This window comes from Buteo buteo, chromosome 2 (assembly GCF_964188355.1).
Source record: "Buteo buteo chromosome 2, bButBut1.hap1.1, whole genome shotgun sequence".
Lineage (NCBI taxonomy): Eukaryota > Metazoa > Chordata > Aves > Accipitriformes > Accipitridae > Buteo > Buteo buteo.
The window spans coordinates 23,112,420-23,137,581 of record NC_134172.1 but is presented as its reverse complement, the minus strand read 5'-3'; the positions used below and the strand labels follow the sequence as shown (position 1 = coordinate 23,137,581).

General features: G+C 39.6%; 1 protein-coding gene across 2 annotated transcripts; it reads right to left on the bottom strand.

Annotated features, from left to right (window-relative positions):
* Positions 1–6,279: 6,279 nt before the first annotated feature.
* Positions 6,280–24,261, bottom strand: HACD1 (3-hydroxyacyl-CoA dehydratase 1). 2 transcript variants are annotated; one of them, XM_075048219.1, is made up of 7 exons: positions 24,004–24,261; positions 19,931–20,048; positions 18,673–18,691; positions 18,503–18,591; positions 15,624–15,745; positions 13,145–13,323; positions 6,280–11,658 (listed from the first exon to the last, which is right to left on the bottom strand). In XM_075048219.1, exons 1-7 carry the CDS (start codon positions 24,129–24,131, stop codon positions 11,576–11,578), a joined length of 738 nt encoding a protein of 245 aa, XP_074904320.1. In that variant the 5' UTR covers positions 24,132–24,261; the 3' UTR covers positions 6,280–11,575. The 2 variants fall into 2 exon arrangements, with proteins under 2 accessions (XP_074904320.1, XP_074904330.1); XM_075048229.1 differs by having other exon boundaries at positions 18,503–18,585.
* Between the last annotated feature and the right edge of the window lie 901 nt (positions 24,262–25,162).

Sequence of the window (25,162 nt, the reverse complement as noted above, 5' to 3'; positions counted from 1 at the left end):
TTTTAACTCCATCTACACTCCCACACTGAAGCGATGAACCACTGCAAGAGTCGAGATTCACAGCAGTGGCTGGGTTTTCTTTGAAGATCCGGCCCCTGTATCAGAAGGGGGTTGGAGGCTACTCAGGTCTGAAGCCAAATCCTCTTGGCTCCTCTATCCTGCAGAAGAGATCACCTCAGCAGAGGTGGGTCTCAAATTGCTGGATTGCTAGCAAAACTCTGACTACTTCAGGGATTTCCAAAGGCTTCAGGGAAGTGGCTGTGCAGGTGTTTCAGATGGACCCTAGAGAATTTTCTAGCTTCAGAGCTGAGCCGAATCAGGGTTAACCTCCTGATGCACAGAACAAACCAAGTACTCCTTTGGAGGTATGCAGTACAAACGCAGGCACAGCTGCCCACAGGAGGAGGAGTTAGCTGGTTCCTGGTTCAAGTTCCTTCCACTGTTCTCCAAATTCGAAGTCAAAGGCACCAGGAGAGAAAATAGGTGCCATGACATGTCAGAAGATGTTTCCATCCCATTGCTTAAATTGGGAAGAAACAGACTAATTCAGGATAAAAGATTACATGGTGTAAGTGACAGAGTGGGGTAAATTTAATACAGTGGAATCTCATTGAATGCAACTGTATTTTTCTCAAGTCTGGGATGAATTAATCCTTTATCCCCTTCTCCTCCAGAAACATTACCTCCTTTTTCTGCAGGGCAGAAGACCCAGAAGATCTTTCCTCTAGATTTAGCGACCGTGTGTTAAGCAACTGAGGACTGTTCCTTTCTGTCCCTTGCTGCCTGTGGCCACTCCCTGCTTCCCCAGCTTGGCAGGCTTCACTCTGTATTGCTCCTTCCACAGCTTCTTTCAGCTGGTCTCTCTAAAGCCTGTCCCTGGCAGCCGGCTTGCTCTCCACCTACTGACCCCATTCTGCCGGGGCTGCAGTCCTGTACAGCAGCTGTCTCAGCGTGGAAGCCTCCGCCACCCACCCGCTCACAGCTGGGGGAGGTAACACAGCTTTTCATTCACCTTCTTCCACCCTGCTCTCTATACCCACAGCCTCAGTCTAAGGACTTGGAGACTGAGCTAGCCAGGAATTTCCTACCAAAAGAATGCATTTTTGACAGAAAATTGCATTTTCACAATATCAAACCTGAAAGGTTTAACCTAGAACTGGTTCAGAACAAAATCCCTCACTGTTTCCATCTTTGTTTTTCTACAGTTCTTGTTCTGAAAGAAATGCTGGTATTTCTAGCATTTGTCCAAATTAAAAAAGAAAAATATCACCATTTCCCATGGACTACATATTCAAATTTTGAACTATTCTTCTTAGAAAATCTCTTAGAAGGAGTCAAGTCTTCAAATCTGTCAAGTCAGCATAATGCCACTGAGGCACAGCAGTAGAGGATCTGGTCCCATGATCTGTATCTCCAAACCTACTGTGAACTGCAAACCTACCCAGCTGTGCCGCTTTAAACCTGATCTCTTAAAGGCTTTTCTAAATTGTTACATCCTTCCCATGCTCCATCTCAGAATGTGTTATTTGCAGATGAAACCTCTTAGTAAAGAGTATACCTAAGGAATAACAGCTATTTAGAGCTCAGTGTACTTACACAGTAATTATTTCTCAGTTTCCCACAGAAGGGGAGTTGCAATGGGAAACGACACTGGTTAGCCTGGGTAGTGCTCTGAGAGCATCTGCTACCATCATGAGACTAGTAACTCTCTTCCTGCGGTTTCTGAGAGAGAAATCCTGAAATAATAGCTTGACTGCAGCTGACTTTAAAGCATGCCTAATTATCTCACTCGATATGCACCTGTTACAGGTCTCAGAGTTTCTAGTAAATATTAAAGTAATTTATCCCCTTTCTCCAATTTGAGGTTTCCAGGTTTCATTGTAGATCTCACAGCTTTGAAACTACACATTCCTTGATCAAAAAAACCCCATGTTTACCATTACCAAAACAAAGGTAATATCCTGTCTCAGCCAGAGGAAATACGAGGTAATATTACTTGGGGTCTGAACATTTTTGAGTACAACAGTCACAGCTTCACAGGGAATTATGAAATAGACACTGAAGAAAGATCATCACCGGAGGGATGCTATGGGCCTATAATGGGAATATAAATGAATAACATAAAGGTTAAAGTCCCTTGAAAGGTAGAAATCTTAGTATTAGCACAAGGAACCTTGAAGGTTTAAGCATCACCTCTGAAGTGAAGCAGATGCAGTCATCTTAAAGCAAAAAGACCACCCCAACATGCCCTGGGAAAAAGAGCTTGTGACTGGCTTCTCAGCAAGCACTTATTAAAAAAACATCCCTGAGCAGATTCCCCTCAAACTGTTTCACAGTCAGGAAACTCTAAGACCACTGCTAGTGACCAACAGTTTTGCTATTCCTCAGAATTGTTGGTCTAACATTCCTCCCGCAATTGCCATGAAAGACTGCAGTAAGGAAGGATAGGTCCCATATTTTAAGCATGCTGGCCCACCTGCATAGCTTGTATTTCTCTTTCATACATACTTTATTTTGTGTAATGAGATTTCATAGTGCAGAATGAATTAGAAGATACAGGCTATGCTGGAAAAGACAACATCAGAAAGATGGGAGACAGGACTAAATTAGCTGCCAGAACTACTTACGGAGGGCACCCAAAACCCTGAATAGATTTACTTCTGCTGCTTGAAACATTCATGCTCTCAGGATGGAATCAGATCAGCACTATTTCTTCCAAGAAGTTCATGACATCTCAGAATTAAACTACATTAAAACACTGGAGGAAGGTGTTAATTCTTTTAACATGTAGAAAGCAGCATCTGCAAACTGTGCAATTGCAGGCACATAGTGTGCCCAGAGATGAAAAACAAGAGCAGATATATAAATGGTACCACTCATCAGGGAAGCATGTCTCATGTGTCTTCTCAATACCAAGGGCTAAATAGCAAACTGTTCCAGTCACAAGCACAGCAGCCATCCAGGAGTGACTGACTCAGAAACACACTGTCTCCTTTTCAGTTCCCTAAACATATATGCTACATACTACCCTCAGCTCATGGCTAAAGCCACCCACTCTTCATCTAACACAAAACGTTAGCTCCGTTGTTCTCTGCTGGCTTTCTGTCTTCTGCACCCTCTGCTCCCTAATACTTTACAGATCATAGGAAGGTGATTGAGTTATCTTCAACTTAGTGCTGTTTAACAGCTCAAGGATTGTAGCAGTCGCAGAAGTGAAACAAGAGAACTAACAAAAACTTGACATTATTTGCAAGAGATCTTGTGATTGTTCCCTCTCTGTCAGTAGCCTGCACAGATTGGAAGGAAGGAAGACAAAAAGGGAATCATGCTTAAATAACTGAATGCATTGAGAAAGACATCCTGAACTATAATGCTTACTTCAGACAGATGGTGAAATCACTGTATATTTCCCATACACATTTACAGCTAAGAGTTAAAGCTAATGATCAGGGAAGCGGACTATAAACCTGCCATAAACTCAAGGAACTCACATATATGCCAGCCACAAAAGCCCACCGACTTCATATTCAGTAGGTAATGGTATAATTAGTTTGTAAGTAATACACAGGCAGAAACAAACAAACAATCAAAACCCCAAAACCTGTTCACACATAACAGACATTATTCAGGAGGCTATCACATTCATACAAACTATTAGTCTTTAACATTTTATCTTCATCCTGCAGTTATGGGGACAATTAAGTTATTTCTAAAGAATCTTGCCTTTGCACCAATTTAGGAATATCACAATGCAATGTTCTTCCAACTGTAGACTACTGCTGACCTGGAAAAGAACAGGGGTCTGAGACAACTGAGAAAATCATCTAGACCATATACTCATTCCCACACAGCAAAAAATATTGTGGGAAAATAATAATCTAAAAAGTAGCTTAATTTTGGTTTCATGGCAAATAAAAAATATCATGGCAACACTGCCTAATATGGCTCTTAAGGTAAGACAATCTTTCTATTTAAGAGGGTTGAGAAATGGAGAAACCGTGCCTTCTTTTTTTCTGACCCAGGTTTCACCTGACAGTAACACATTTCTATCAGTAACTACTTATGTCTATTGATCTTTTTTTTTAAAAAAAGGTCTATATCAAGTATGAATGCAGTGACATTTGTAACATAATAGAAAACAGCAGACACTGCCTACGGATCAAACAAAGCTGAACAGGCAGACCCAAGATTTGAGCTACTCTTTCCATCTGAGAAAAGTTAGTTTGTGTTTCTGCTTTCTTCCTGTTAACCCTAAGATATTACCATCTTTTTAAAGATTCAGTACCAGCATTTAGTATCTGGGCATTGTTCTCTAGATTTCCAACTTCTTTTCAAGCACTGTATTGTAGTAAGCACAGATAACAAAATAAATAAATAAATCCTCATATGATTTAAATTATTATTTCTCCTTAAGAGTATGAAAATGTATTTATATCTCATGAACTCTTAAATAGATTTTCTATTTAGGAACCTCTAGACGAATTTTTTCCAGGGTCTTTTTTTCTTGAGTGACAGAACCTTTTGTTAAGAGTTTGCTGCATATGATGTGAAGATTGGAAATTTAAAACAGTCAATGCCCAGACAGAGATGATCACTGTAAAAGACTGCTGACAAGAATTCCAGATTGTTATTCTCAGCAACATCACCTCACTTTGAATGAAAACAGGAGTAATGTTAAATACTTGGCTTTCAGTTGGCTGCAAGTGTTGGCTGCAAGATACGCAACTGTCACCAGGTGAATTCCAGTTTTCATAGTCTTCCCAGACTTAATCTACACAATAAATTGTAATCTGCTGCCTTCAGTGCTCAAATTTGTTTCTTTCCTTCATGAGTTCAAGGTCTATTGTATTTTACAATGCAACTTCATACATGATAAATTAAGAGGCACAAACATTTGACTGCACATCCAGGATTCTCTTCAGAGCACAGGAGAGTGCTTGGAATGTGAAGCAGTACACTCATCTGAATCTTTTCTTGCTCGTCATTTGCAAGTTGTTCTACTGAATCTGGAACAGCTGCTTAAGGGCAGGCAAAGTGCCATTTTATGAACATGGTATCAGCACAGACCGCCCAGCGACTACGTATGGAAATCAAAGTTGCTCAGTGACAGCAGCATTCCGAGCTAGCAATGTCCAAGCAGCTGGGAAGGCTGATCTACCCTGCCTATTTTTAATGGGATGTGTCACTGGACCTAGATTAATTTCAGAAATAAAAGATACTTCTGCAGATATGTGAAGGGATTTTCTATGACTCTGCTGAATTCAGATTAGTATACTGCAATAGTAGCATAAGGCTGGAGATTTCCTGGTCTTTTGGTGCGTTCCACAGGAAGCAGTGCTGGGTGCAGTTGCACTGTAAAGCTGGGAGGCAGGCGAGCCACCATGCAACAGCTAATGCACAACAAGCACATGCTCTCTCCCAGACAGTGCTAAGAGAGGCTACAGTTTACTCTTTTCCTGGTAGATCCAGATTTACACACAACAGAATATGTGAATGTCTATGTCCCATCATACTCCTGTTGAGATCAGTGGATATTCTTCCATCAGCTTCTACAGAAATCTGACTGGTTTAACATTGGTAGAGGGCCAGGACAAGTAGATCCTGTCCTGTAAATTTAGATCAGAAGACCACTTCTGCAACTTTCAGATTAGATCTACGTCTCCATTATAATACATCTGACTAACAGGATTTAGCCTTTGTATGCAGTTAAGCTCCTTGGGGTTACAATCACTTGATTCCTAATTCAAAAGAAGTAGGTGTGAATGCTCACATATTGCTTTATCGCACTGTCATAGCAACAAAATCCTCATAGCTGCAATGTCATTGTTAAGTCATGTAGCAAAGGACAGCCAGAGGATGTTCACTGCCTCCACCCCCCTCAAAGGTTAATAGCACAAAAAAGTCCTGTTTCAAACACCGAAATATCCACTATTATAATACCTATTTCAGGACCACTGTAACGCAATTGTCTTCATACATGTTGACAGATGTTATACATTCTCTTTAATGCCCTGTATTTTTCCCTCTTGTTTGATAAACTAGTATTACTAGTCAAACCTGCTTCTTTTTTAATGGAATATATTTTAAGAAATATAAAAAGGAAGGCTGGCTAATAATAAATATATTACAGGGGACCTCAAGATTAATTTGCGAAGTAGTTCCAGATAAAAAAGTGCAGTATTTGTAAACACATACCAGTCTGGTGTAATATGCTGAACGTTTGTATGAACTGACTTCTACATGCCACAAAAAAAAAAAATCAAATAGAACATAGTTTAGAACATGTCTTTTAATTGATGATGAATTTCTACAGTACTACAGTATTAACAATCTCTAAAACAAATACCTGAATCTATAGCTCAATAAAACTTATAATCTTTGCAAATAAATAAAGTTATTAAAAGTATCATATCGTGTTATTTTCCTGTCTCTGTAAACTGCTAATGATAATGCATTTCAGAAAAAATAACAATAATGAGCAGCTGTGGTGCAGTTACATTATTAAGAATCTTTAAGTACAATTCTATACACGATATGCTTAGATAAGTATTTCTGTACTTACACTTTTACAAAGCCATCAACTGAAAGGACATAAAATACATTCAAGACTGAACAGAGAAGCAAGGGAGCTGTGAATAAAAAGACAACATGTTTCAGTTGATACAACATGACACAGAAAGTATTATACATTTTGGAACTCAAAAGCCACTACCAGTTGCCCGTCAGAACTTGACAGCAAGTTCCTATGAGAGGGCTAGAGTTACCCAACGTCCAGGTTCTCCCAGTTTGTCTTGGTACAGCCTTAAGTTCTCTTGTCAGACTTACTCACTTTTGTGACCCAAGAGTTCACAAGACAGGTCTTCTTAGTCTGGTAATTCATAAGGATGAATCACTTACTGACATCCATAAAGCCTTCAGTCCTACTGAAGGCAATCAAGACCCCTAGAACGGCATCAGTGGCACACAGTACCAGGCACTGAACCAAGAGTACCACTCGCTGTTAAGGTGTGCCGTCATGAAAGCAAGTTTAAGGAGCTATCCTTGGCAAATATTAACCTGCCATTTTAACAGCCCTGCAAAGCTTAGTAGGCACTAACAATACTGCAACTCACTTGAGCAAGAGAACACAGAGCTTTGCAGAAACATCAGGTGTTTGTTTCTTAAACAGTCATTGTAACAAACAGAATAAAACATTTTAATGGGCTACAGTTAATCATCCACAAAAAGCATATGTTCAGCATGAATTTAAATTGTAAACTGGTAATAAATAATACAGTATCTCTGAGCACATTTAAAATACACATAATGAAATAAAATTGAATTTTCAGAAAAGCTTTCAACCTTTTTGTTCAGACACATTTAATGAACCCTTCATAAACAACTGCAGCCAGTTTGCCTGCCTGAAAATTTTGATTTATGAAGTCCTCCTGCCTAGTGCAGAACACTTATTTGTATTAACTTTCCTTCCTTTTTTTTTTCCTAAGGCAGATTAAGTAAGAGCTGATTTCACAAAACCTGTTAATGTAGCAAACTACCTTAAATTATAATTTATTGTAATGGTTGTAATCTGTTTTCATTCTAGTTTAGTAATTATATAAATACCCAAATATCCACTAAATTAAGCTACTGTGAAGACTGTCAGCACAACAGCCAGAGCAGTAGCTAGACTTAGATTTAAAATACACTTATTTCTTTCTGGATAAGAAAACGTAGGTTCCTTCTGGTCACAGAAAAGGCCTCCACGCACCTCCCTGTTAAGTAGTCATTGCAATCCGTCCATTAACATGAGCCTGGCTACATGTTACTTTCAATGGGAATTAGAAGAAGCACACCGCATCATTTCTCCAAGGCTGTTTATTTTGAACTAAACTATTGAGAGCAGTGTGGCATAGCTATCTTGGCATACCACCATTTCAAGAAATACAGGCTTTTAGATAGTAATAAAATAGCTGAGTGGAGCAGAAAAGCCCTTTCTGTAACACACCCTTTGTGCACAGAGGTGCTCACAGCTGATCTCCTGAGTTCCCTGTGCAGAAGGTATGACAGCACATTGAGCCGCTTCTCCTCTCACATCCTCCACAGTGAGAGGTGAGAGAAATGATGCCTATCAACTACTGTTCACAATGGCAGAGCTGTGAAACTAGGTGATTCACCCAATCTGTCCCAAACAGCCTTTCCCGGTGGGAAGAGTGTGTGAGTGTTGGGGAGAACCTCAAGAAATCCAACTGCTTTCAGCCGGAGTTTATAAAAAGGACAGTGTGTTAATGTGACTACCAATAGTAGGAAATGTCACCTGATGAAAAGGAATCTCTTTCCAAATGCCTATTCCTATGTATTGTCATTAAAAAAGCTTCATATGGTCATACTCCATATTAATCCATTCCAGAAGGCATATATAGCACAAATAAGAAAATACCTTTATATGAACAATGTTAGAGACTACATCAAAACACTAAAGACGCTGATGTTTGAATACATTCCTAATCTTTCATAAACAGGAGGATTTCAATGCTTTAGAAAACTAGGAATATTGCAGAGAGGAAGACAAAAAAGACAGGTGTCAAAAAGAAGTTGGAAAGAGAGCACCATATGAAAATCATACTTAATCTTTTATGTCCATTTAACAAGCTAATTAAATGTTTCACGATGTTATATTGAAGTCTAAGTAAGCTACCTAGGATAAAATCCTGGCCCATCTGAAGTCAATGGTGAGAGGATTTTACCTGCAATTCTCACTATCTTTGAGAAGATATTAAAACAAAAGGTATACATTGAGGCTTCAGTGAAAGGCTTTAATACAAAAAAAGAATTGGAAGAAAAGAATGTGTTGCTTGTTTTTTTTAAAGTACATGCCATGTAAACTCATCTACATGGCAGTCTCTCTGGCCTGTGAAACATTGAATGCAATACTCTAAGTAAATTTTAGCTTTATTTTTATTCATTTATCAATTAGCAAGACTCTTCTGTAGCTGTGAATGACTTAAAATTTTATTGTTACTTTGTACACTGTTGCTTTATGAAAGTGCAAACCCAAGATTTTAGCAAACAGTGCTGTATTTTGTTCATGTCACATGTACAAAAGGATATAAAAATAACTCCTTGATTGACATATGATAATATCCTTAAGGGACAATGAAAACAAATATAATACAGTATTATAGTGCAGGTATTCCTTTTATTACAGGAATAGTATCTGTAGGATACACTCATCTGCTTGAGGATTTCAAAATCACATCCATAAAGTACCCAATGCATTTTCAATGAATTGATAGCTATGGTCTTCAGTGAGCTGCCCTGACAGTAAAAAAAGAGACACAGAACTTAATCTAATCTTAGTTACTCATATTTCATCACACTCTCCTGCTTGCTAACTGAAAAATATTTCTAAAAACTGCCATGATGTTCCTCATGGATCAAAAAGCAAGTGAAGTTTATAAAACAGTACTCTAAGAACTTTGGACAAATACAACTGCTAGTCTGAACATGTGTAACAACTATTTTGTGATTCAGTGTTGTAAATGTAGTTTATATTTTAAACTTTTAATAATTTTAGCTGCATATAAAACAGAGAAGTAAAAAGTTAAATTATAGCACCTTGCATGAAATTTCTTCTAAAAAATATGAAGATTATACCTTTTAAAATTGTAAGAAATACAACTATTCTATCTCAAGTTCACTATGCACCTGTCATTTAAAAGGAAACTAATTTACATGTAATGAAGACATGCATAATTATCACAAATTTAAGGCACAAAATGGAATTTGAAAGTTAGGGATGTAGGAAATCCTTGCTTTTTCATCAAATTACCAGAAAAAGGTGTATCTACCATTTTCAAAAAAGCTGTATTATCATAGAATCATTGAAGCTAAAAATGGAAACTGCCTATTCAAGTATGTCGTTCAAACTCTTGCCAGAGGAAGATTATTTTCCACTACTGCATTACATCTAACTTAAAACCTTCCAAGAAATTGTATGTGTTGATAAACACTACTGTGTCATTCCATAACCCAACTGATCTCATTGCTAAGATCTTTCTCCTGATATTCATTGGATATTTACCTTTTTACAAATTTATGTAACCTGTTCTAGTTACACCTTCATACTTAGAAAGCCTCTTTAAATGTATTTGTCACATAGCAAAAAATTATACATACTTAACGACTCAATCTTTCCGACTTCTTTCTCACTTCAACTAATTTTGTTACTGTTCTCTGACTTTTCAGAAGATTGACTCAATTTCTCACGCCAAGGTACCCAAAATATAAGACCATACTCCAAAAATTAACTCAGCAATCACAGGGAGTATTCTGACTTCCAGCTGCCTGATGCAGCTCTTCTGCACATACACTCTTCTCTTGACATTAGTGATGCCAGAAGCAACTTTGTTGCCTACATTATCAAGCTTCTTACTACATTATTACATTTCAATCTTCTCTCTCTCCCACTAAGTGTCCAAGTTTCCTCAAATGCATTACCTTTTCTCTGACTCTTTTAGGCTACATCTAATTCGTTGGACCTCTCCCACTCAGGTATCATATAGTGCAATGTCATCTGTAACTTTTATTAATATAATGTAGATCCCTCTTGCAGATTATTGAAGACATTAAATAGAATTAGGTCAACACAGTATAAACAATTAATGGGGAGGGAGTAATTAAAATTGCACAATGGGATGATTCAAAGCACAATTTGTATTTTAAGTTCAAATATATTCAAATATATATTATCCCACTTAGCTATTTATAGGAAGTTAAATGTCTCACCATAGCTACAGTTTTTAAATGCAATACTATTAATTTTTCTGCATACATAATTAAATGTAGAATAGGAAACATGCAGACAATCAGTCTTCCTCTGCAAATGAGTCCCATTCCAGCCACTGATCAGAGAAAGGTAGGCACATCAAGTCTACTCCTCAGCACAAATTTTTAACCAGCTGATATTGTATCTATTATTCTATATATCTTTAAAACTACAAATGAAAATACAGAGAGATCTAAATTTGCACTGACAATCAAGAATTCAGCTCCTTTCATAAGTCCTTCTGGAATTCTACTGTGTGATCCTGTAATTCAAAGAATGTTGAACAACATGCTAACAGTTCTTATAACTGGAAAGGTATTATTTAATATAAAGCTTAAATAACATTTAAGCCATCCAGTCTATAAAAAACATCATTAGTTAATTTATGCTCTATTTTCCAGAAGACTCACTTTTAGTACAACTTATCAACTCTCCTTCTGTTCTTGATGACGACTACAGGTCATAACAGAACTTTCAGAACAGAAAGCACAGTAGCCAACTACTCCAATTCTTAAAGCTATTTGTCAACCTACTGAAAATAAGAAAATAATTTGTCTGAAGAAATGAACAATTAAAAATCCAAGTCAAACCAAGGATGAAAAGGTAAGTCTGAAGATATATTAATTGTAAAAATAATACAGTCCATGCTATTTTATGCACAGTTGTTTATTCTTGTTCCATGTTTTAAAACTTGGACTCAGAAAAATCACAGGAAGTTTTGCTTTTTTACCCTCTTTTTCCAGTAAAAGCACCATAGTTACACGGCTTGATTCAATCGTCCTTTTCTACAATCACTTCTCCATGAAGCACCCTTCTTCTCTGCCGGAGCATGTGGAAGTAGAGTTGTGGAAATACTTGATCAAAGCATAAAAGAAAGCAAATTAGATGAAAAAATTAAACAGATCACATAACAGAAAAATACAATTTTGCAGAATGATGAACTGAGGAAAAATTATGGCACATAGCACCACAGTTGGTTAAGGTAAATAACAGCAAGTCATGAACATTGCAGTGAATTGCAAAGTAATTACCCAAAAGTCAGACAAGGCCCCTTGAATGTATACCCCCTGTTCAAGGAACTTCCCTCCAACACTTTCTTTGTATAAACAGGAATTAATCACTTTCTGGCAGTGCCTGAAGTCTTCAAATCTATGCTAAGGTCAGCATGTTTGAATTAAGACTTTGAGGAGGATACAAATTTACCCTACTTGTTCAAGTCTGAAGTGAGGAGCTCCCTCTCTCCTGGCACTCTGTAATCTATTATATTGCTGTCCTGCTGATACATTTGATCCTTATATTTAATGGATAGAAAATCAGATTTATTCCTGAAGCATTAAGTTATATAAACAATTGTAAAACTGTTAGTAAGTTATGATAGCTTAGGACATTTTTTACTCACAATGATCTCTCTCGTTGGCCTTCATGATTTCTTGTGACAAAAAAATTCACAGTGAATGTGCATACTGTGGAAATCCATGTTTAAGGTCAACTTCTTAAACAAATACCTTTTATGGATGCAGATCACAGACCCTTTTAACTTCAATTTTCCTGCTTCTCCATGCCTCTTCCTAATCTCTTGCCTTGTTTTTAGCCTCATTGTCCAGATTATCTAAAATACTCTATTTGCCTAGTTTGGTCTAGCTCCATTCATGGTGCTATATCTGAATCAGGTTGCTTTCTCCTTGTCTACACTGCTCAGGTACCAGTGGAAATAACACTCGAAGTGAAAGACAGGTAGTCTCTCTAATCTTAGCTCCTGTTAGCCAATTGTTCTGTGGCTTCTGGTATCCAGAAGTACAAGGATGATCTGATTAAACCAGGGACTGAAGTATGTTCAGAAAGGTTTGAGGGGTAGATTTCTATGAAAACGAAATCTCAGCGAATATTGCTTTACGTTTTTCCCAAGCATGCTCAAATAGTGACTTTCAGATGCAACACGTAAATGGGTATTAATAGCAATAAAAACAAGGCAAATCTCTGGCACAACTTGCAGGACAATTTTTAAGCCATTGCTTCAAAGCGGCAGAGGTACTAGAAATTCTCAGCGACACAGTTACAGGCATTTCTATGCGTAAGCAAAAAGTTTTTTTACTTTGTCCAAGTCTTAGATATGTTTTTAGCATTTTCACTTAAATTTTTTAAGACAGCTTATGTTCTGAGGCAGATAACAGGATGGAAAATCTCAGTCTAACCAACTAAAGCACAGCAAAGCTTGGAACAACAGAAAGTAGGCTTTTATAGTAGAAAGTGTTCAGCAAATTTAACTAGAGGCAGTGTTTCCAGCATTGCTGATAATTGATTATTATGTTGTTTGCATTACTACAGATAAGTAATACTTACATGGCACATAGGAGAACATGACAATAATAAGGAAGTAATAGTAGTCAAAGGAGACATTATATTTGTTGGGAAGTCTCAGTGAAAACATTCCTGTTTTCTTCACATAAGGTAAAGCAGCATATATGGTTAGCAGTTCACCTGCAACTCCAGCAGGATACAAAATGATAAAAAAGTTGTATCTGCATTAAAAAAAAAACCCTTGTGAGAAACACCCCATGAATTTAAAATTTCCTCTTGCTATTATTAGTGGCACAGCAATGTATTCCAGTAGTTCCTGCACCAAAATCGAGGACCACATCCTGACTTGGCACAGAATACCAGTTTCAGTGACTTTGGATAGCGTTGCTTAGGTTTACAGAGAATGCATTCCTCAGTCCTTTTATTTAAAAACAGTGAAGTATCAGAATGTTTGTATGACTTTCTAACACTAAAGAGTAATAAAATCTGCAAATTTGTAGTCTCCAATTATGACTTTTTTTTAAATTTACTGGTCTTGCTCCTGTTGTCACCAACAGGATTCAGACTAGGACTGGATCCCAAATTCAGATGATCCTACGTATCTTTGTAACAGTGCACGCACACTGGGTCAACTCTATGTATTATAATCTCTTTGAAGGTAATGAAAACATTGAGAAACATCAGAAGCCTGTTTTACCCACTGCCACGTGGGAAATCCAAATAACACTACATTTATCACTAATGGAAATAAAAAAATAAAAGAAAATGAGAGTGCCAGAAACTTATCAGATCCATTTTAAAATGGAAAGAAGATGCTCAAATAAAAGGTGAAGGCATTCAGTTTAAAGAAAATGTTGTTTGAATGCCGTAGGCCACATAGGTGGTGATAAAATGAAAAATGTCATCAATAGGGTTTGTGCTGCCCTTACGCATAGTGCCCCTTGGAGATGCAATTTTTCCTAAGGAACAGCTCTTGAGTTCATGCAGGGAACAGCAATGAGAGCTGTTGCACAGAGAGAAAGGGGCAATGTGCACTCCATGACAAAAAGAGATGAGATCCAAAACAGCAGCAACCAAACAAGAAGGGTTTCTTCCTAGGAACAAATGGGCTTAGAGGACTCACAGGTCAGAGAACAGGTTAGGGGAGGTACAAGAAGGAACCAATGCCATGACCTACACACAGTTTGTCTCTATGCAGTGAAAAAAGGACCCCAAAGTAAAAACTCTGAACTAAAATTTAGAACATACCTATTCCATTAACAACAGACAGACAAATCTTTTACAATTATAAGCTGAAGATGAGAAATTTCCAGCTCCCTTGGGGTACTGAATTTATGCCCAGTTGTGCTGTTTGATTATCCATAAATCTTGATGGGATATTTTTGACTCTATGTAAAGATAATACATCTTCAAATGTTTTGTTTATAGTATATTTCACCATATGTCTCTGCTGTGAGAATTTCAGTTTTCCCTATTGTCTATTATAAGGAAACAAAAATTCTGTTATTCAAGATACGCTGACTTGGTGGCAAAAAGTGTATCTGTCAATGCAGTACTTTCTGAATGCATTTCTCTTTCGGAAGCCTGCGTAAAAAATTATTAATGAAACCAGACCTGATTACTTTTAAGTTTGCTGTTTAGTGCTTAAACATAACCAAGCCTACCACCTTAGGTATTAGCAAAAATATAACGTATTATAAGAATGGACATAAACATCAGACATATCAAAAAAGTGCATTAGAAGCATCAGAGCTGCATTATCTATAAAACAAAAATAAAGGAAAATAAACACACTCTTTTAAATAAGTCATCTGCAGTGAATGTACGTTAGATATTTTCCTTCTAACAGTGTAAGTCTGTCTCTTACATTTATTTTTCAAATTATGGCTACAGAGACTATTACTCTTCCAGTTAAGTCTCCTGATAAACATACAGTCTCTGTAATATATGTGACCTAGTGGCCAACCTTAAGTATGCTTCAAAATCAAAGCAGTTTTGATATGGAACACACTTTTCATGTGCACTAAACTAAGTCAGTATTTAGCTTCACTACATGGATATAACCTTACAAAAGCTCTGATAAAGCAGAACTTCTCATAAAGTAATGATATGCATACAGATTGAGTGACAACAACTCCCACGTTTTCAAAGACCTGAAATCCACGAAGATGAGCACAGGTGCTTAATTTTGGACATTGTATTCAAAAGCATCTTAAGGAGTCACACTGTAAGTTAAAAGATGACTCCAAAGATAAAGGGAAAAAAAATTAAAGTAAATGAAAGCAGAGTTCAAACCGTGAGAGACAGAAAGCAAAGAACGAATCACACCCCAAAATCTCAGCTAAAATATTTTTAACATTTTAAACCAAGTAACAATGATCCCAAGTACAGAAAGCAACCGACTTGCACTCTGCTGACACATAACCAAAGCTCAAACATCTGCTCTCCTGTGTGTTAGCTCAGCATGCGTGAAACTAACATGCACAGAACCATGAGAAACTGAAGTGCAAGACATCTCCACCTGGCCCATTTAATGAAGTATGGCAAATGGTTGAGCAGGTTGAATGTGTAGAAGGAATATCGAGTAATCTCTGTCACAGTCCATACGACCAGAAAAAGAATAACGCTCTCCTCATTCTGGATCTGCAGAAGTATAAAGAACCAAAACTTTCTTCATCTTTAAGCTTCTTTTCTGTGCAAATTGCAATAGACTTCTGTTTAAGATATATGGAACAGAACTAATATCTTGTAAAGAAAGAAAATTTTGGCATAAAAGTGATATGCTGAAACCATTACCGCGTACAGTTCTTTATCATATGTATTTACTAACATAGACATTTTGCAAACTCAGCAATCTTTATCCATTATGCAAATATAAAAATATAAACCCCTGTAATTAAGCTTATTCCTCCTTTTTATTCTCTACCTGCATTTTCACTATGCTATCTAACTGTCTCCCTCCTTTTATTTGTGGTTGATTTACTTGTTTATTTTCTTACTTCTCAAAACAGCAAGGAGAAAACAACGCTACAGAAGATATGTTCCTTTCATAAACAGTTTTTACCCATTCTGCTTTCACTACTCTGTCTCAAAACAGCAAGGAGAAAACAACGCTACAGAAGATATGTTCCTTTCATAAACAGTTTTTACCCATTCTGCTTTCACTACTCTTGTCTCCTAGACTTTCTCCTACTTTTTATCTTGCTTCTTCCTCACCATATAATGCACATCTTCATGAAACTTTAGTCAAAAGGAATTGCTTAGTATAATCTACTAACTGGAACTTGGCTGCAGAAGATCAAATTTGGCAGGCTTCAGGGAGCTGTAAGATAGTTAAGGAGCTGGAACACAGATGGATCACTAAATTAAGAGTATTTGGTAGAGCAGGAGCTTTGGGTAAACTCACTCAATCCCATTTAAGTTTTAAGTTCTGAGTCATTAAACTGCCTCATCGGTAGGTAGCACATCTCTCTGCTGTTTCAAAACATCGGTTCTTTTTTACTCTAAGTGAACAAATAAACAAAAGTCCCCAAATACAAAGAAGGCACGTGGGGATCTATTACAAACACTACCTTCTGAGAAGAATTACACCCAAGTAATTTTCTTTTCTTTAAAAGGGGAGGAATTTTGTAATACACTTCCATGCCTGAAGGCTGAAAAGCTCCAGGGATGTCTGTGAAATAAAATAAAGTAACACAAGTTTTGTTAAAATTACAAAAAAAGGAAACAATTTTTTAAAATAAAATGCAACATGGTGATAAAGCTTAATACATCTCAAAGATGCTGAAAATCCACAGCTCTGTCAAAAGTCAAGAAGAATTATAAGTGCTCGTCATCTCATAAAATTGCACCCTCAATGTGTCAAAGAAGGTGCACTTTTAGTGAAAGGATCTCACCAACATCACAGAAGAAAAGGAGATATAAAAATACTGCCAAACTCACAAATAGCAACAACTGAATTGCAAAGACATCCAAACAAAAAAGCAAAGGTAAAGACAGAATTAGGCTGTTCTTCGCCTCATGCAATAAGAGACAAACATTGATAACCCAAACTTGGATTCATGTCACAGTGCTAAATCCAAGCAGAAGAGCTTTAAGTAAGTATGCAGAGAATTCCTATCTGTTGCCTTGCAAATCTCCAGTCAAGTAGAGATCTGGGTCTGGCTATTATCACTAACATGCCTTTCAGTACCTAAAGTGACCCTGAACATTCATGCCTGCTAAGCAATAACAGCGTGAAATACAATCAGACATACATTCAGATGTATTTTTTCTTGGACACAGCTTGACCTACTGTACTGAAGATAGAGGAAACAAAAGAAATGACCAGATATGCTAAAGATTTAATCCACTGCAGATAATAACAAAATGGCAACATGCAGTGCTATTTTCCAGCATTCATGTAAATATTCAAAATAAAAAACTTGTTAATCTTTGACACATTTTCCCTTAAGGAAAAAATTAAAACATTTAGCTTACAAGAAAAAAAAAAAGCTATGAAAAGCCTATTCCACGCTAAGAAAAGCGACAGTCAAGGAAAAGATGAAGCGTAGAACACGATTCCTCTGTGAACCGAAACAAAGGGATTTGACAACTGAGGCAGGTACTATGATACCCCATCAGCAGAAGGGCATATGCCATCTGCTGGTGAGACAGTTTAATGGCTCAGCTTTTTATGTTTAAAGAAATTCAGGAGCACAGACTCAAAATCCATCACTTAATTCTTACATGCCCTTCACAGAAAGCAGAGCTCAGAAACTGAACTGAATGTCCTGTCTACAAGCTGTAAGCAGTCTGCTTGTTTCATTCTTCTAACAAATCACTAGACAACCACCTACAGCCAGGCAAATAAACTATTGTCATTTATACAGGACCTTAAGTGTCACTGTGGCATGCTGGATGACTTGATATTATTTTTAATGAAAAAAATGCTGTATGCATGCCATCAAATGTCAATATTACCATAACATTAAAATCTTGAGAAGGTTCCTAAAATAAATTGCAGAATCACAACCATATTTATCTAGGTAAAATCAATTTAAGACATATTTTCATTTAGATTAATTCAGTAAGTGCTAATTTAAGTTTTTGAAAGGGAACTGGTAACACTGTGGTAGATTTGCCCATAAATAATAGCAGTAGTCATTGATCTCACTTAGGCAGACCACAGCTGGCACGATGCTGAAGACAGTGCTGATTCACAGCTAAGACCTAGACTCAGTCTCCTGGGTAGAAGCACATAAATTCCATCCCGTAACCCCAAATTCCAAGATCACACTCAAGTATGTAAGTATCCTCTGCAGGAATGTCATTAATTTTTAAATTGGCCTTCCTTTTGAAATGAGAACTGTATTAATAGCTTCTCCTTAAAAACAAAACACAACTTGCTCACGTACATACCTGTTTTATACTATGTGCAATGAACCACACCATGAAGATTCTTGAACTCACTTGGACCCCAGTCACAAGCACAGATGTGCGAACTATTCCTTAAAAAGAGAAACATGTTATCTCTGTTCCACAATTCATGTTTTAATTAGTTACAGGAGAAACTAAAACAAAGAACTCACCAACTGCACAGTGGACTACCTGTAAATAAAAATAAGTTGAAGGTTACTGATGTACAGTAAGGTACTATCTACACTATAAACATGGCCTTTTGATAATAATATAAACCTAGGCTTAATTCTGAAGGAGAACTGGTTTTTTGTCTCCAACAGTATTTAAAAGAAGTACACGTCAGAGCCCTGGCAAACAATGCTGTGATGGCTCAGTATCTGATCTGTGCCAACACATGAAAGAGATTTATTTTCCTAACTAATTGCATATATTACATGTTTAGATACTTACAAAGCATTTATTTTTGCAACTAGTAAGCTTCCCTTCCATTATCTTATTCAAAGAAAAATTTTACAGGACAGTGTGGAGAGAGTCATATAAGGGATGCTAAACGCATAACAAGTTTAAAATGTTCTGTATTCATTATGGATTAACAACTTTATTATAATTTTGCCAATGACAGCTATGAAGCTTCAGATTTATTGTATTTTCTGGTCAGTAATGTTTAGCAAATATAGTGCTTTTCATTATTTTGACAGATTTGAATAGAATTACTTATTGTGAAAGTTTAATAGCATAAAAGCCTATACACAGCTGGCCACATGATTTTAATAGTTGCTTGAACTGTTGTAGATGTTGTAGGCAGATTGAGAAAAAAGTTAAAATGTATATAGGCATTCTTTGTTGTGCCTGGGAAAGAACTGTAAGGGCTGAATACACTGAACAGTTTCATGCCATAGATGTACCCTAAACTGAGACCACTAGTGCATAGTTGGCAAAAGTCATATTATTTAAAGAATATTTTGCACAACTTGCACAGACCCTGTTGTAACAGATTATATGGGGCATGTGAATGCAGTCTGGAAATAAGCAGAAAGAGGAAAGGCACAGAAGGATAATGAGCCCAGTATAAGGAATAAGAGGGAAGCTATCATCTTCGGAGATGGAGACGAGGTATCTACTATGCTAGAGGGTTGATCTGCTGGCTGGAATGCCTTCAGAGATTTTGCCTTTTGAGTTAAAGACTCTCAACTCAAAGCAGTTCCCAGGCAGTATTTGATTTAAAGAAATTTTAGAATTAAGTTTGAAAAAATGTGCCTTTTTTTTTTTTTCAACTAATCACCTTGCCCCCTCAAAAAACCTTCATTAAATAATAAAGTTAAGAGGACTTTACTAATATAATATTTTTTGGTATTAAATTCAGGTTAATAATGTGTTTTGCCTATGATATGCAGTGTCCAGTAAAGCAAACTAATGTTTAAAATTTACCTCAAGCAAAGCAAATGTCTGGAAAAATTTAAGCGTCTTTTGAACGCTTCTGAATAAGCCTCTATGTGTTCCTTTCTGTATATAAAACCGCACCATGGCAATACCTAATACCAGCCACCTACAAAAGAAAGAGAATGGATACATTTCAAATTAGAATTCTAAAAATATCCATCCACCGTAAATAATTTAGTAGAATATTTTCTTCACAGAATATCTTTGCTTCTTCACATGTCAGTGTCCTTAGGAGATTATTAAAAATATCTTTAGACATCAATATTATATAATGTTATGTAAACATTACACTCTTTTATCTCTTTACTTGGAAAAGGATAATGACTTGTTTATCTTCTGAGCATTGACTTGAATTGAGGGGACCCCCCCCAACCACAGGTCCATCAGACTTTTCACTAGCAGTGACTACATATTTTTACTATTAAATCCTCATGCATCTTTACTGTGAATTACTGTTATTTGAGAACACATGATGAACTTGGCACTGAAGCCACCATTTCGGGTTGCAGGTTTATATAAATAAAGGACCGGAACCTACGCACATCATTTTTATATTTGTCATGGCCCCTCAACTCATAATTTTCAGAACTGACTAATGATCTGAATACTTCTGTTTGTAATTGTCCAACTGAAGTTACCATTACGATTCAGTTTTCAAAAGTGTTGAGAAGTGATCTTTGAAAATCAGATTCCAAAGTGCTGACAGATGGGCGCTCTATGCTCCTGACTTCCAGAGACAGGTATATTTAACTAGCACATTTGATGTTGTTGGCTAATTTTTTCATATTTTTTAAGGAAACTGAACAATGATACCAACTGATAAACCTTCCAATGTAAAAGAAAGTAACAGTATCTTTTAATCAAACTGGGATTTTATATAAAACTTAAATTGGGATCTCAAATGGAAATTGAGACTAAAAAAAATAAACTTCTAAACTGTGCGTTGATCCCCACCACCCGGCCCAGACCCAGTACAATAACTCAAGGCATGCGCAATTCCTTCCACATAATTAATCCATGTTTATATAACTAAGATTTTCGCAATAGTGTACTATATGTTCCATCCTTAATGCAGAGCTATACCACATTCTTACAAATATCATGCTATCGAGATGTCTTGAAACTTCAGGTTTCAGTCCACAAAGACTAAGAAAGTATAAAAATTCTTTAATATAGGCTTATAGGCGTAATCAGAGCTATGGATGGCTATTTTGAGACTTAAAAATAAAAATACAAAAATTACAGTAACTTTAGCTTAATTTCTTGCCTGATGATATTGGGAACAATTACTCAGGCCTTTCATTTTACATAAAGCCATAGCAAGCATGCTGTACAGCGACATGAGCTCTGGCTAAGGAAGGGCCCAAGTGACAAAACAGAGGGGTCTGAGAAATACTCGGAGGCAGATTCAGAGAGCATATAAAAATTTGGAGAAATATTTATATAAATTTGGAGAAATATTTATATAAATTTGGAGAAATATTTAACACATCTCCTCTTCTTACACTCTTCCCTAAGCATAAGGTATTGGCTAACATTGGAAACAGGGTATCAGGAAATACTGATCTTTGGTCAGACCCGTTCTGCTGTAATGCCATGAGAGTCGCATGGATCATGACAACCCTCTGCTCACCTCGGATGGCATGTACTTCAGTATCAGTCCCTTAACAACTCTTACACAGGGTGGCTACTGCTACGCAGTCACTTGGCGTGGCCCATTCCAGCACTTCATGACAGCATTTCAAACTCACATAGTCAGGCTTCCCCACATGGGAGGAATGATTCCCCTCCTTGATCGCTTCTACCTTAAGCCCATGAATCCGATCTGCCAGAGCTCCAAAATTTGCCCCCATGAGTGTTACTTAGATTTTATAATGGATTTTAAGTCTGAGTGCATTAATTTCAGGTTGTCTCCCACCACTGTGGAAACGAGGAATTACTGGAATATCACTGGTAGTCCTTCACAGCAAAGCTGTCCTGTTTTATAGTGAAGTGTTTGACAAGAGGAAGGTGACAGTGAGATTACATCCAGCTGGCAGCACGAATGGTGACAGCAACAGGTCTGTCCAAGCCCTAGCCTGAGAAGTCATGATACATCTAATCTAACAAGGCATTTTCTGCACCTCATTCTGTAACAAAAAGGTTGCAGAGAGAAGTGATCTTGGACTACACTCAGAAGCAAAGACTGCAAATATGTTTTTCTTAAATAAATTTTTATTTGGACATCAATTTCTGTAGGTCGATTTATTTAGTTGTCAGTGGCTTTGATTTTGGATCTCAAGAAAGCCCTTGTACTGAATATTGCAAATCACCAGGAAATTGAAAACACTTTCCGTAATAAAGGTAGCATTTCCAGTTGGAACCTTCAGTAAGATTGGGTACTGACCTGCCATTTTAGTCCCTTAAACCTTTGTTAGAAAGAAAGATAAGCCGCAATTTTTATTAGAATGGTTGTTAACATGCAATTATGTATTAGTTTGTTAAAACTCCAGAAACACTTTGCTATATTGCACCGTCTGGACAAATACACTGTTCTTGTTACTTATTTGTCCTGGGTAGTACCCCTGTTAAGTATTGTTCTATTTCAAATGTTTATTTTTTTCTTAAATTGTATCCATAGAAGATTATAAGAATTTGTTCCTATCTCTTATTTCTCTGTTTCCACACAAAATATGCAGTTTTGCACATCTTAATCCCTTTTGGTATTAATGGAAGATGGGAGAGAAGGAAGTTGGAGATACTGAATCAGCACCTAAGGTCAAAACTAACATGGTTCGATAATCTTCTACGGACATATAAAAGTTAGTGGCAAGAGTCAGCGTTCATTAGCAAATTCACACATGGAGCACAAGGCTGGGAATTCTATGAGGTAACATTAACCTGCTAGCCAGAAAAAAATTACAACGAGTAAGAGCACTTTTCAAAAGGTGCTGCTGCAATATACGAACAGACTTGATTATGTGTTCAAGATCCACAGATGCTAGTGAGAAGAAAGCCGTTAGGATCGTATTCCTGGCTTTCCGCATCAGTGCTTGAACTCTTGCTTCAGCTACAGCGTATCAGTTTTGCTCTACGGGATTCAAATGGCAGAGTTCACCCACTGGTAACCAAGGTAAAATTCTTCTCATAATGAACGTCAGCCTAGAAGTTATAAAATTGTTCGTTCTCAGGGTTTTTTTTAAGCACGTGGAAATTAATAGATATCCCCCCCCCCCCCCAAGAGTTAGTGAACAGGACGAGTTTTCGAGAAGTGAAAATATGTGCTTCAAGCACTAACAACATAAGCCAGAGTGCTCTTATGATCTGTTATTCAAAATAAATACCCGCTTTCCTCAAAGCAAAGCGTCGCAGTACGGAGCACTAGCTCCGTCGAGCCCCTTGGGTTACTACAGCTCTCCCCACCCCCTGCTCATCACTAAATGCCCGCTGGCTTCGGAAATGTCTACCTCGCAGGGAGCCGGGGCGAGCTCTGCTCGCTTAGATCCAGGGCTCACGGACCTGAACGAGCCACCCCACACGGTAACGCGGGGCGTGAGCTCTCAGCGACAGCCGCAGGCGGGAGCCGCCGCCCGGGACGGGACGGCCCGGCCGAAGCCCCTCGGCGCCCGAGGCCGCCGCCCCGGCACGGCCGGCGGCACCTAGGGGCGCTTTCGCCTCCCCGCGGCCGGCCGGCAGCCCCCTCCCGGCGAGGCGCGGGGGCCGGCCCGGAGGCGGGCGGCGGCGGAGGGGCGGCGGCGGCGGCTGTGCCGAGGGACGCGGCCCGCGCGGCACCCCCGCCCGGCATTCCTCTGCCGGCTATACTTAACCTCTGCGGCGGGCTCGGGGTGACGCGCCGGCGGCTGGCAGCGCTGCACCGTATTAGGCAATGCCCGGCAGGCAAGGGCTAGCCCCGCTCCCGGCGGCTCCCCGGCTCTCGCCCCCAGCTCTCGCCCCCGGCTGCGCCGGCCTGCCGGGTCCCCGGGACCCCGCCTCGGCCGCGCTGCCCCCCGCTGCCGCCGCTCCGCCCCGCGCCCCGCTGAGGCGCCGCGCTGCCGGCCCACGGCACGCCCGCGCCCGCTTACCCCGCGGTCATGGCGACGTTGTAGAAGATGAGCCAGGCCGTGGCCAGGGCGCCCAGCCTCCTCTTCCTGCCGTTCTCCTTCTCCTCCACCGCGCCGTTGCCGCCCCCGTCCTCCTCGCTGGACGCCATGGTTCCCCCCGGCCAGGGAGCGAGAGGCGCACACCCGCGGGGAGGAGGGGCTCCCTCCGCGGCGGGGCTGAGGCCGCGCTGACAGCCGGACCTCGCGCTGTCTCTCACCCCATCTGTCTTCCTCGAGGGCCGCTGCCCGCCGCCAGCTGCTCACATGGCGCTGCGCGCTCCTCCCACCTCGCAGGGGCTCGCCGGACCCTCCGGGGGCGGGCAGGGCCGCGGCCCCCGGGCGGGGCGGGGCGGGCGAGGCCTGGCGGCGGCCCTCAGGGGGGTCCCCGGGCGGGCAGGGCCCCAGCCCTCGCCGGCGGCCCCCGGGCGTCACGCCGCCGTCCCCTCCCGCGCGAGGAAGCCCCCGGTGGGTCGGCACGGCGCCTCCAGCCCCGCTGGCGACCCTCAGGCGAAAGCCCGAGCGTAGCCGGCCCCAAACACCACCGTTCTGGAAAACACAGAAATGGACGTCCGGGGTTGAACAGCTGGGAGTCTGGTCAGAGACCCGGGGGTGGGAACATGCCCAGACCCCCGCCTCAGAGGCCCGACAGCCACCTGCCGGGGTGACCTCGGGAGAGAACACCCGCCAGCCCGGCAGGCCTCCATGAACACCACCCTCAATACACGGGGAAGACTAAGGCCCGCACCTGAGAAGCGGGGAAACTTCTTCCTAGGGCCTGCGGAGAGCCCAGCTGGCAGACAGAAGGACGACGTTTGAATATGCGTGTTGTCGTGTAAGTCTGCTCCCTGCGCACACGCGGGGGGAAGCAAAGCCAGCGCGGGGAGTGTTGCTGGGACTAGCTCTGGAAGGGGAGGCAGCCTCAGCCTGAGCTATATTGGTGTGACGTGGCCCTTCAAAGGTGCAGGCTGCACCCGCCATCCTGACACCCGGCTCAGTCTATGCTAGCCTGCGGATGCTGTTCACTACTTTGGGCAGTGTCCGTGTAGCCTCAAGCTCCTCGTTTGCACAGCTAAACATGGTGACCATGGCCATTCGGCCCAAACACCTCCAACACAGGCATATACAGACAGAAGAATTCCAA